This window comes from Nipponia nippon, unplaced genomic scaffold (assembly GCF_047370975.1).
Source record: "Nipponia nippon isolate SJK-2023a ecotype South Korea unplaced genomic scaffold, ASM4737097v1 scaffold_18, whole genome shotgun sequence".
NCBI lineage: Eukaryota > Metazoa > Chordata > Aves > Pelecaniformes > Threskiornithidae > Nipponia > Nipponia nippon.
In genome coordinates this window covers 3900268-3913757 of record NW_028262334.1, presented here as the reverse complement: position 1 = coordinate 3913757, position 13490 = coordinate 3900268, and the positions used below count along the sequence as shown (strand labels likewise).

The 13490-nt window shown below is 44.8% G+C and overlaps 1 protein-coding gene across 12 annotated transcripts in view; it reads left to right on the top strand.

The window, feature by feature from the left end:
* The window catches only part of PITPNM2 (phosphatidylinositol transfer protein membrane associated 2), a 142164-nt gene that overhangs the window by 105062 nt on the left and 23612 nt on the right, over positions 1–13490 (top strand). For 11 of the 12 annotated variants that reach the window (XM_087754946.1, XM_087754950.1, XM_087754949.1 and 8 more), the window contains 8 exons: positions 837–941; positions 1832–1902; positions 5170–5414; positions 5903–6092; positions 7146–7265; positions 7629–7840; positions 12650–12825; positions 13222–13392. In XM_087754946.1, coding sequence (XP_087611072.1) covers positions 837–941; positions 1832–1902; positions 5170–5414; positions 5903–6092; positions 7146–7265; positions 7629–7840; positions 12650–12825; positions 13222–13392 — 1290 coding nt within the window. The remainder of the gene's footprint in view (positions 1–836; positions 942–1831; positions 1903–5169; positions 5415–5902; positions 6093–7145; positions 7266–7628; positions 7841–12649; positions 12826–13221; positions 13393–13490) is intronic. The other variant, XM_087754945.1, reaches the window with a different exon arrangement.

Here is a 13490-nt window from a genome sequence, read left to right as displayed (position 1 = left end):
CTGCCTTCCAGTGTCACCTGCCTGACAGCCCTCCTTTCTCCCCTAACCTGGCATAACTCCTCCGATGTCTGCTATAGAGCAAGGTTATTAATCTTTCTTACGTTTGGATACTACTGTGGGGTGTTTTATAGGGTCTCTCCTTTATACGTCTCTTCCTTTTAATTGCACTTCTAGGAACATAATATTTTCAGGACCCTGATTCTTTAGTAACTGTAGTTGAACTGAGCCAGGGGATTGAGAAGATCCCGAAGTAGGAGGGAAATGGCAGACACATGCACTCAGTGTGATCAAACAAGTCTCATCTCCTAAGGAAATCAGGCTAAAGATAGCCTAGAGAGTTCACGTTTCCTTTATTACTCATGCCTTTTTTAGGTATTTGGTTCTATTAACAATAGTGATCCTTGTCACTGCTTCCCCCAAAGACATCCCGCAGCTTTCAAACAGATCCGGGAGGATCCCAGCAGCAAACGTTGCTTTGTCCTCTCCTGTACTGGTGCATTCTGGCTGCTTTAGCATCATCAGAAAGCATGGCAAGAAAAACATCAAACTTGGTACCTGAAATGGTTGCATTAAAAGAACACTTTATTTTTTCCACACTTTAGGAGTTTTGTTTGTTAAAAATACGCAACTAAAATATCTTGTTTACTTTTCAAAAGGTGCTTTGGTTTCTGTATAACAAAAGCTGGTAAAGTATCATGTTATATTATGACTTAAGCCATCCAAGTGTTATAAGATTACATAGAGTTATGGGGCCTTTTATTTAAAATTCTGTTCTCTGCTCTTGTCTGTATACATATTTGTGTGTGTGTGACTCTCAAAAAATCTGTTTTTTAAAGAGGACTTGTCTGACAATGAGGAAATGTTCCCGAAAGAAATAACCAAATGGAGTTCCAATGATCTGATGGATAAAATTGAAACCCCCGAATGCGATGATGTCCAGGGTAATTTTTTTTAAGTAAAAACTGCATGTGATATTTTACAGTATTTCCAGGCAATTGTTACAGCCACTTTCTGAAAAAGGTAAAAATTGTTATCCTCATCTCGCAAAAGGAGAAGCTGAGACAGAGTATAAAAATGACTGCCCATTGCTGCCGAAAAAGAATTGCCCAGTGGGAGTTGGGATAGCTCTTGGTTCGCTTTTATTTTCCGCATTGGTTAGGCTCCTTTGTGCGACAGCCAGGATTCACTTGTATAATGATGAAATATTCCAGCTCCGTCTTGAATGACTTGAATTTCTCCTGACTCTTCTTTCCTCTTGCTCCATTCTTTCTTCTTGTCTGTATCTGCCTCGCTTTTATTTTCTGCTCATTGTTATGAAATTTTGAAAGGAAGCTAGCTCCTCAGGCAGATGAATTCATGTAGCAGCACAGTGGAAGATAACACTTAGGCTTTCTGGTACAAAGTCGGTCTGTGTAGGCACAGACGTACGAACCCATCAGATCTCTGCTCCCCCAGCATAGTTCAAGCAATTCCTTTTCGTCTCCCACAAACCAATCGTTTCTGACAATTGTGCAGGGATTTCCCATTGTTGCCATCCTTAATAAAGCAATGATACCGAATTGCTGTAGTGAGAGAAGAGCTTGCTGATGTTCTCAATGCTTACTGAGGCTATGAGAAATTGCTGGAAAATAAGTGACCCAGCATTGCCCAGGCTTCTCAGGCAGAAGGAGGCGGGAGGGAGGGAGAGAGAGAGGGCAATTTGATGAAATAATTGAGGAGATGTGAGGCAGAAGAGGCTGAGAGGCATTGGCACAAACAGTGTCTTTATGGAAGAGTGTCTTTGCCAAATAGCATCTTGCAATGTTGACATTTTAAACCTCTGTGCTTCCAGGTGACTTGTATCACGAGACATCAGCAGAGTACCACGTTGGCTCCAGCGTGGAGAGGCTCAGCATCATTGAAGTAAGTGCTTCAGTTTCTTGTAACGAGATCCTTTGTTGCTGGAACGTGTCCGTGTGGGGTAAATGGGGTAAACGGCTCCCTTTGCTGTGAGCAGTGTATTGTCTTTGTGTGTCATTCGGAGCCACGCTGGCATGCTGTGTACATGGCTAGGTTTAGGGATTATTTCACCTGTCCTTTGAACATCATATAGAAAATGCTCTGTAGTTTGCAGGCAGCATCAGGGATCCAGCTGGAAAAAAATACTGATTCTGTAGGAATAGCTGCAGCCTGAGGCACTGCTGGGTACAGCTATCCTGCTAATGCTGGATGAGCTAAGTGGACACGGGAGCAGGAGAGCCGCATTACTGCAGCACCAAGGTGCAGGCTGCGGTGATCCAAGGGACATAGCTCAGCTGTAGCCCTCTCTTTGGAGCTGCTCAGGGTCTTGTTTGGAAACCAGTTATAGCATAGCCTGTGTCAGTGCTCTGGAGAAAATAATAAATAAATAGTAACACACCCAGCCTGGCTTTCTAGACTTGCATATACAGGCTTTTGCAATTCGGTGTCCTAGCGAGACAGTGCATCTTGGAGTGGCTGTACTCATCCTACCCTTAAAGCATCTGCCTGTCTGTGCTGCAGAGATGATGTAGCTGCTTACAGAGTGCCTAAGTTACGTCGTGGTCTATCAAAGGCCATGAGCGTGGTTTTGGTATTACTCTGTGTGCCAGGCTGTAAGTTCATGGTAGTTTGGCTTTTTCGTAATTGACAGAGCTCAAGGGCCATGGGAAGAGCGTGTGGCTGGGGATGGGAACGGCTTTAGCCACTCAAGATAAGCAAGTCACGGCCCTAAGATTTCTCTTAGGGCTCAAGATGGTGTGGAGAACTTGTCTTCTTCAGAGGGCTGTACAAACTCAACCCCCTCCCGTTTCTGCCTTCATTTTAGAAAAAGAACAGACTTCAAAGTGGGCTGGAAAAGTCTGTTATTTGTAGTTGTTCACAAACAGTCTACTAAAATAGTATGAAATTCCTAGCCACCATTGCAGTGATTTTCAGGTTCACAGCCTCCATCACCAAAAGTTAGTTCAGGAATCAGGTGTCTTAAGAGATTCCAGATCTTACAAGGAAGTTCTAAGTAGCCACCTCCACCCTTAAGCTAATCAGCAGTTGTTTGCATTTTCCCCACTTCCTTCAAGAGCAGAGGTTAATGAACTGAAAGGGAAAGGTGCCTGCTGATAAACTTCTGGATGACCTGAGCTTGGTGACTCACGTTGCTCTCCAAATGAGCACTTAAAACATTTGTCTAAAAGCGAAAGTGGCGCTGAGATGCTGAGCGCGCTCCTCCCATGCCTTCAGCCAGGCAAAAGTTCACTTTGTAGGCGCTGTAAACGGGAATCAGAGAAGGTTTAGAGCAGGCATTAATACAGTGTAATGGTACTAAATAATTAAAGGCCGTTCTTATGCAGGAGGTCTGGAAAATCTTTATTAGAGACTTGGATGTGAATTTTAATGCTTCCGTTGGCTGCGTATTAAGACATGCTTTAACGTTATCTGGTAAAAATGTAAGCTAGTTGTTAGGTTGCTAACCTGTGCCTGGGCCTGCTTGCCTCCCACCAGCAGGTTTGTCCGGGGCTCAATCACTGCTCAAAGGACAACAGGTGACTAAAGATGCTAAAATGAGAAGAATTTTGCCAAATGGAAAATACTGCTGCCCTCCACCCCTTCCACACCCCCTCCCAGCGGCTATTTCTTTGCCTCAACAGGGAGTTGCCCAGGATGTTATCGAATGTTGTCTCTGCTATCACAAGGGATAAGGCACAGGAGGAAAGATCAGTACCTGATTTCACATATCTCAGAGGTGTCGGGATGGGGGATTTGAGTCCATATGGGAGCTGTAAACACTGAAAGCCCTGGTAGCAAATAGATATTAGAAATAGCTACTGCTCTGCTGTGTTATAATATGCGACCAGTACAAATGGATGTTCTTGTACCTGCTCCTGGGGCATCAGGATTGGGCTTACAGCTGTTCTGGCAGGGCACTTAATGATAACCCACTCTGGAGCTCAGATACAATTCCCTCCTTGCCCCAAACTACAGCTTGTCTGTTTAGGCAAGGAATTGATTCAACATAATAACCAAAAATAAAAACCTTTACTGTGTTCATGCGGCAGTCTCCCAGCCAGATGTTGGCCAGTCCTTGGGTCATGGGGTCTTGAAGTTTTTTCTTTTCGGTTCCTTTTCTGCAACAGCATAAGCAAATCTGTAGTCTTATTTATAACTTCTGCCGTAGGCAAACCGCTGCAATGACTGATCTCTTCCCCAGTAACTTGCCACTTGCTGACCTGTTTGATCTTGTTTGTTAATTTTGCTGAATGTGTTTTACTGTCAACTGCTGCAGCTGAGCTCAGCACCCCAATAGAAAGCAACACCCATCTTTTATTTCCTTTTTTTTCCGCCCTAACGCACAGAAGTAATGTCTTTACTGCTGCTGTGTTTTACCTGGTTACAATTTTATGCAGGTTTTTTTTTTTTTTACTTTCAGCATTCCTTCTGCTTAGGACAGTCAGTTACGCTGAGGCTGCGTGCCTGCATTTGTGCATGCACATGTGTAGGATAAGAGACCTGGAAGAAGTAGTTGGGTTCTCAGCTGTTTTATCCAGGTGTATCTAATGCCCACTTCCATAAATTAAGCACGTGAACAGTTTAGTTCCTTACCCACAAACCTGCAGATATTATTCTAAAACCTCATCTCCTGTGTTTAGAAACCTGATTTTCAGTCTACACTTATTCAGGATCAGTTTAGACTCTTGTGCTTTAGCCTGCACTGTGCTTTGACTTAAGTGCCTCTCTTCCCTCCCTAGCTTTCTTTACTCATCTCCACTGTGTTTGAGAGCAGGCATTTCATTCTCGGGTAGCTTTGCAAAGCAAATCAAGCTGAACTCTCAGTCTCTGTTCAGAAAGTCTCCGTGTTTCTTGTCCTTTTGTGGTCGTCCTCACACTGCAATTATCTTCGTGTGTGGATGGCCCAAACTGAACTCAGCCTTGTAGATGGGGGCTTGCCAAGGCCATGTATCATGGCTAATACTGTTTCTGCTGGAAAGACCTTGCTTCACAGACTGTTGTTTGCCTCATCCCTGACTGGACTTGATTGGGATAGTGCATTTATTGTACGCACCATGTGTGAGCTTGGGGAAGAAAAGGTGATAAAATTTGCATAAAATGCACTTGGACCAAATAAAACCTCTTTGCAAAATAAGCCTTTCTACTGTGCTGTCTTTCATTCCCACCTAGGATGAATCAGTGCAGCCATTAATGCAGCCAAGTAAAATCCATGTCCTCCTCTTGGTACTTCATGGAGGGAACATCCTGGACTCAGGAAGTGGTGACCAGAGCTCTAAGCAAGGGGATGTCAACACCATCACGACAGTGTTTGACACAGTGATGAGAGTGCATTACCCAGCTGCTCTTGGACACATTGCCATCAGGCTAGTCCCTTGCCCAGCCATCTGCTCCGAAGCATTTTCGCTGGTGTCCAGGTAAGTTGATGTTACTTTGTCACGGAGAGAGGCGTATAAAATTTCACTCTTGGGTTTTGGGTTTTTTTATTTGCTTCCCTGAAATGTTCTGCATGTAGTATTGAAAGCTCTGACCACGCTTTGAGAATGCACTTATTAATATACTAGCGAGGCATTCAATCTCGATTTCATACTTAGCTGCAGTGAATACAGTAATCATGCAGCAAGAGTTCCGAGATTGATTTATTCTAATTAATCCAATAAATACTAAGGCTTTAATTACTTGTCTGAGGGTTGTTTTGTCAATGTAAGTATGTTGTCCTTGAAGATTTACGTTTGATGGGAAGGAAAGATTTATTAAGCTCTCACCCATTCACAGTAGAATAAATGGCCTTTCTATCTTGAGGCTTTCTTTTAATGAACGGCTATACTGACTGTACTGTCTGCAAATGGTTTTCCCCGCTCTGTATGTTAGGCTGAATCTTCTCAATGTCTCTTGCCCTATCCAGCCTCAGCCCATATAGTTATGATGAAGGCTGCCTGTCCAACAGCCAGGATCACATTCCCCTTGCTGCACTCCCTCTGCTAGCAACATCATCCCCGCAGTACCAAGAAGCGGTAGCCACAGTCATCGTCAGAGCCAACCAGGCCTACAGCGAGTTCATCAGATCCCAGGAGGGCATGTCATTCAACGGCCAGGTGAGCCAGCGGCTGTTCATAGCCACAATGAAAGGAAGAGCAAGTGAAGCAACTTCCTTCTGAAGCTCTCTTTTTCCACTAATCTCTCAGGAGGGATGGAAACATGAGTGTTGAGCTGCAATAAGAAAGTGTTGTGCTTCCATTTCTTTCTTTCTGAGAGAGATTATTGCTTATGCGCTGTCTTGAACCTTTGGGATTCAAGCAAAGTCTGAGCTTGTATTCATAAATGAAGCTATAAAGCTGTGAAGTTAATCAGTTTTCAGCATGACACACCTTTCCAAATCAGGAATGCTACCTTTGTTACTAAACATGATCTCCACTCCCATTACAAACCAAGGCTGTTTAAGCATTCCCGTCTTCAAAGGAGCTTTAGGAGCTCATGCTGGAGTTGTCGTAGAAGTGGGTTTCTTTTTTCAAACTCCGCAGCTGCTGCACCCCATAAAAGACCATGACTGAGCCTCACACCTCTGTGAGCAAAGTGACTCTCTAGCCGTGTTTGAGCTGTTGGACCAGCTGTCACATTGCGCTGCTGTGCTGTGATTTATCCACCCTGAGCTTCTTCCCAGCCAGCGCTGTGCCCAGGGACCCAGACAGCCCTCTCCTGCCCAGGGCTCTCAGTGCTTTATTGTGTCTCTCTGCTCAGTGCCCTTGGAGGCAGGACAGTGTTCGGGTACAAACGGGGCAGAAGCGCAGGGAAGCTTGCCTGAAGTAGCACGGGCGGCTGGCAAGGAGGGAATCAAGCTTGGTTTTCTGAGGCTGGAGTTAGCGCCGTGATCAGTGCTCTGTATTGCTTTCACTTCACTCCAGTCGGCTGGTGGGGACAGCTAGAACACATTAGCTATGTTAGCTAATGAGAATCTGCAGGGTATGAGTGGACGTTCATTGACAGAATAGTTTAACTGATGAAAGCACTGGGCATCCTGTTACTGCAGCTTTCCTAAGTATAATCCAGCACTCTGTTTAACTTTCATCTCTGAACTGAAGTCAAGGTTTTGTTTTCTTTTGTTTTGTTTTGTTTTTTACCTCGTCCCCTGCTTCTGTTGCCTTTTTCAGGTCTGCTTGGTAGGGGACTGTGTTGGAGGAATCCTGGGATTTGATGCCTTATGCTACAGCAATCAGACTGTGTCCGAGAGCCAGAACAGCAGTCGGCGAGGAAGCGTTGTGAGTGTCCAGGTAATGCTGGCTCCTAGGGTCTACTGGGAATAGGTCTGCTGGCCGCAGCACCTCCATGGCCCCTGTTTTTAGTAAGGATCTCTTCATGAAACAACAAAGACTTTATTCCTTATCGATGGCAAACGTGTCTTAAGGTGCATATGTGTCTCAATTTGCATGCATTTGCTCTGAAAAGGGAGGCTTCACCCTCTGGTGTGAAGCCTCACCCACACCCTTAGGAAGTGGTTTCGTCTGAGATACTGTATTGCCCTCAACTGGGTCTTGGGGTAGATGGGGAAAGGAGGATGGAAGGAGAAGGTTATAATGTGGGTGTATTCCTGATTCAGCTGTCGGAGTGCTAAATCCGTATATTTCAAATCCCAGGATACGGACCTCCTGTCTCCTGGAATAACGGTGAACAACAGCTATTGTTCCAGTGGCTCTAATCTGGAAGCCAGCAGACACCTCAGCAGGAGCAACATTGATATTCCCCGTAGCAACGGAGAAGATCCAAAGAAGCAGCTGCCACGAAAAAGGAGTGATTCATCAACCTATGAACTGGACACGATAAAGCAGCATCAAGCCTTTCTTTCAAGGTAAGATTTTGAAGGAACAAAACCAGCAATATTCCGGAGCCGAGATTGGTGCGTCTGTGAAACCCGAATGTTGCTTTGTCATCCTGTGATAAGCAAGGTGGAGGAAAGCATTTAATTTAGATTATAGGGGTATAGATTTTGGTGTGTTGTAGACGCAAAAAAAAGTAACAGCACTAGAATCCAGCTGCTCTGCTGCATCTGTATTACAATGGCAAGAAACCCTTCATCCTGTTGCTTGACAGATGAGGCAGTTGGGTATCTGCATTTTTGCTGTGCTGCAGTTGCAGGATGGAGATCATAAAGCAAATGTAGAAATAGCGTGAGGGAAGAGGGTGAAGCAGAACTGGGAATCCAGTGTTCTTTTAATTTCAAAGCATCTCTGAAAGCTGATTTTTGAGTTGGCTGGCCTGTTCTTGAAGGTGGGGGTGAGATGGGTATCCTTTAATTTTGGCCTAGTTCAAGTGTGAGATTGAATTGCAGTGCCCTTTCCTCTCGCAGGAACAGGTTTATGTTGTCATGGTGGCAGGATGCTCTGGATGAGACATCCTGAACCTTAGCTGGTTGGCTGGTTCATGGAGCAACCTTCAGCTGCACGTGAGGATTGTTCTGTCTGCGTGACTATTTGGCAAAGAGACCCGAGTCCCCTGTGTGGAGCTGGGACAGGGGATTGTGTTCTGTCCCCTGCCAGGGCTGCTCCATTGCACCAAGGTCATGTTTCAAATTTGCTACTCGCTATCGAAGCTCCCAATATCGCATTCCTAAGCTTCTTCAAATGGACTTTCAGAAACTTCTCTGTTAACATAACCGATGAAATTTTCATAGCAGTCTTTACATTGCTGCTGATTGTTCAGGGATTACTTCTGTAAGCCCGGAGGCGTTTTCTGACAGAATCATCTTCTTCAGCCTGTGGCACTGGACAGCGCAGACTTTTTCCTCCTGCAGGCCCAGAGGAACTGTAACATCCTCTTAATCCCTCTTCCCCCATGGCCCAGGTACTGAGCAGCAATGTCCTGCCCAGCAACCACCATTATCTGCATTGCAGCTGTGCCAAAAGCTGTTCGTTTTGCCCTGTGCCGAGCTGAAGGCTCCTGCACTTCTGCCCCTCCTTCACTCCCGCCACTCGTTGCTCCAGCACAGGGACTCACGTTGCCATCTGAGGGGCCCTTTTGTAAAAGACTCGTAAGATAGAGAAAGTAGCAAAGTGAATGTCGTCGGTGCACAGAGATGCTATGTTCAGAAGGACAGCTGCATTTACAAAAACCACAATAAGCTTCTCTGCTATTTCCAGCAGGTTAATAAAAGGCAATCAGTCTGTTGTTCTTACCTTATCAAAACAGCCCCCTGTATTACAGGAGAAAATAAGAGTCGTGCAAAAATGTGCTCTTTCTCCTCCTTGTTCTTGACCTCAGAGGCACAGACTCCGCTAAGGAAAGTGGGCTGGCATCTTGCTGCAGTTTTACATCTAGCATCTAGTTTAGAACAAGCACTGGGCCTGGCATGGATAAGGGATTGCAGTTTGTTGTTTCAAATAGCTTTATCCGAGTCCCTCCTGCTCCATTGTGCCTGCTCCCCACATGAAGCACCTGGGGGGAGCCTGGCAAGGACTGTCGGTGTTCAGTGCGCTGATGGATTGGTGCACCTTTACTTCTTTTAGGGTTTTATATCTTTTTTAAATCTACCTTTAGACCTTGGGTCAAAAATGCATCTCTCCCCATGGCTCAAGAGCAGGATTCCCTCAGGGAAAGGGGAGGGTTGAAGCTGCTGTACAAGCTCTCTCCACATCTCTCCCCCTCCGGTCCCTGGTGCAGGGGAGGCTCCGGCACAGTGATTCACCTCTTCCCCTCCTGCACGACGGCAGGGCGTCACACCGGGATCCGGCCCTGGACCTTGTGCTTACAGCCGTCATTACTGAGCAGCACAGTCATCAGCAGAACGCCCCTTCGGCCTCTCTGTCACTAAGTAATGATTTTCCCATACAAAAACCAAGCCCTGATTTGACGCGGCTTCGTGCAGGAGATTGGCAGAACAGAGCCAAGTTTTCCTAATGGGCTCAGCAGACGGGCAGCCTGGCATATGGGGGCCTTTCTGTCCGTGCCGATTGCAGATTTCAACTTGTGCCAAAGACGCTCATTTTTATTCATGTATCAGACCTACCCGCTTCCCTGGGATAATGCCCAGCAAGCCAGAGCAGCATCTGGAGATTACAATCACACATTTATTTTTAAATTCAGTCCTTCTGTACAACTACATTATTTCTGGCTCTGCTGTACTTGTATTATTGTAAATGAGTTGATTTGCTTCTGAAATCCATAAGATCTTGTTTAATTAATGCACACAGTACATCTGCTGCTTTTTAAAGGGAGAACGGGGCACTGTAGGTTGCTTGGAGCACGACAGATTCAGAGTTCCCCTTGGCTCTCATTTCTTTTGATTGCTAAAAAGACTATCAAGTTCCCAGTAAAAGGAGAGAAGCTGTCCAAATTGCTCAGCAGTATGAGTGCTCTCATTCTCTTCCATTCCCCACGAAGAGATGCCATGGAAAGATGAGTGGAATACTCCCAAAATCCCTTGCACCCGTCCTGCCGTAGCATATCTGCCATCAGGATAGTCTTTCCTTTTGTGCCTTTGTTTGAACGACGTTGCTGTCGCCCTGTCTTCGGCAAAACTGAACATGTTCTAAATAACTTTGTATTCCTTACACACAGCAAACTTAATGCATTGCAGTCTTGTCAGCTAAAATAATTGTAGCTTCACTGAAGGTGGCTTGTTTTTAAATGTGTTTCAGCATTACGCATCTTGGCAGTGTGATCTTGGGGAAGCTCGTTCACATCACAGAAATGGGAATGTGCTCATTTTAGCTGTCACTGCTGTAACCTCCTGTTCCTCTCGCTTTTGACATCACTGTTTTGATTTTCCATGATACCTATGTCTGGCATAAGTAAGCTTGTTATTTCCCTGCGGTTGGTAACCAGGAGAATAGTACTGCTTGCATGCGTGCACCTTTAAAGAATACATGACAGTGGGGGATGAGAAGGTTTTTTAGCATCCTTTGAGAGTGGCGGTCAGCAGTGCATCTCTGGGGTGATGCATTCTTTGCCAAAGCAGGAAACAAAGTCCAAGTGAAACCCATTTTTTTTCCTAAATTTGTGAGTATTTGCAGCTGCCCATTTATTGAACGGCTGTCCCAGAGGAGGAGTGTGTGTGAGCAACTGCTCCGGTGCTACAGATGGTGGGGAGTGAGTGCCCTATTTCCATGAGCGCAGCAGCGCTGGGACGTCGCTGCCCAGCCGGGCAGCCAGCATGCTGCGTTCAGAAGTGGCCTTGATGAGCAAGTGCTATTGCATACAGAGACACGGCAAGTGCTGGTTACCACCTGGGATTTTGACTTGGGGCCACAGAGCTGGCAAGAGACTGTTGCATTTGCATCATCCCTGACTCCAGACCAGTAAACCTTTTATCTAGCCCAACTGTTGTGGTATCTGTTTATCCTACATATTTTATAGAACCTGGTCAGATGCTTTTTAAAGCGTTTGCAAACACCCTGTTCAGTCACTGCTGGTATTCTGTGTTCAACTCTCCGCTTCTAATTATAATGACGATAACCCGGCAAGGCTGCTGCCTGGATCTGTAGAACCTGCAGAGCAGAAGGAATTGCAGCTTACTGCTTTTAGATGATAACACAAGAATCTCAGAAACCCTTTTGTGAACCAGGTTATTAGTGTTACCCATCTGTCACTTCGCTGTCTAATCCCAGATCTAGACTGCAAAGAATCACTGCTTCTTAACATGGGGGTGGATACCCAGGATTTTTCATCTCCGAGTTCCTGCTTCTTCTCCCTCGGTGTCTAAGCATTATGTGAATTTAAATCTCTGTGTTAAACCTGTGTATTGCCCAGCCTGCACTGCACGCAGGTTCAATTTTACAAAGAGATTTGACACCTGAAAGGGGGGGAGGGAAGCTAGACATGTTTTATATCATTATTCTTTTTTAAGTACAGTTACCTGGAATTGTTGGGCTGGGGTTGAGAAGTAGTTTGATAATAACTTGACAGACATGGCCTCATGGGCAGAAGAGAAGTGGGAGAGTCCTGGGTGCACGATAAATACAATTTACCATATGGCCACTGAGTTAATTACCCCAAATTCCCATTCCCAGTGAATGCCATATACCTGCATGGAAGCTGTGGTGCAAACTTGGTGCACAAGTATTTTAGAAACCCTCTTGCAGATTTTGATCTTTCTTCTTCTCTCTCCTCTTCCATTTTCTTTTTCTTTTTCCTTTTCAATCCTATAACGTTTGTCCAACTACTTCCACGAGGAAGAAATGGGTAAGCACAGCTTTCCGTAACATTTGAGAATAAGGTGATGGAAGGAACTCAAATGTTGACAATCAGAAAGCGTAGCAGGAACGTGTGTAATAGAGTGAATCACTGTAAGCCTACTTTTTTCCCTGCTACTCTAGTAATTTTGGCTTGCTGGTTATTTTATCTTGCAAATGACTATTCTGCTAGCAGCAACCAAGATTTTGACTCCTCAAAGAAAAACCATTTTGAGATGGGAGTGTGTAAATGAACCCACTTGAAGCTTGGATTTGTACAGTGTAAATTATGCCAATGAAATGGGGTGGTTGTTTGGGGGGATGTTTTACTGGCCAGTAAAACTACAGTACTGAGGCATGGTGGGTTGATTGGCACAGTTCCTTCACTAAAGAGATAGAAATTATATTCACTGTCAATTGCTTATCTGGCCTTCAATTATGAAAAAACAGCGTGAATAAAATTTTGACTTTATTTTCTGTTCTTGTCCCAGTTTACATTCTAGTGTGCTGAGAAATGACCCAGGATCCAGGCGATCTAGTAGCTCTACTATGTTGGATGGAGGAAATATTGGAAAGTTTGAATTTGAGGTCACTGACTTCTTCCTCTTTGGTTCTCCCTTGGGTCTGGTTCTTGCACTGCGAAAAACTGTCATTCCGGCTCTTGACAGTAAGTCCCGATGTAAACTGCTGAGCTCACTTAGTGGATGGTGTAAGCACCTCCTACTACAAATCCAGTCATTTGATGAGACAAACTGGTAAAACCCAAACGTTTATGTAAAATATTTATTGCACTGTAACGAAGCAGATCACTGTGTGCTCTAGCCAGTACTGATTATACAATTTATTTGCAATGTACTTCCAAGCATTAAAATACTGGGCAATTCTTGAGTCTATAAATATTGTTGTAAATTCTTTCAATTGACTAAACTGGAAGATGAGGGAGATGATAAATCCTTAGCACTTTTTTTAACCCAACAGTTGTTCTTTTTATAAACAAATATTTACAATGTTCTAACACATAACCTTTTGATACTTGAGGGGTTTTTTTTCTTCATCTTTTTAGTCTTTCAGCTCAGACCAGCTTGTCAGCAGGTCTATAACCTGTTCCACCCTGCAGACCCATCTGCTTCACGCCTCGAGCCTCTTCTGGAGAGGAAGTTCTACCTTTTGCCCCCCTTTAATATTCCCCGTTACCAGAGGTTCCCACTGGGTGATGGCAATTCTGCTGTTCTGGGTAAGTCACTTTGGATCCATATTACCTGTCTGAAGGTTTACATCCACACTTCACATGAAATTATCAAAGCAATTGGGAATGACAAGAAAGAGAATTGG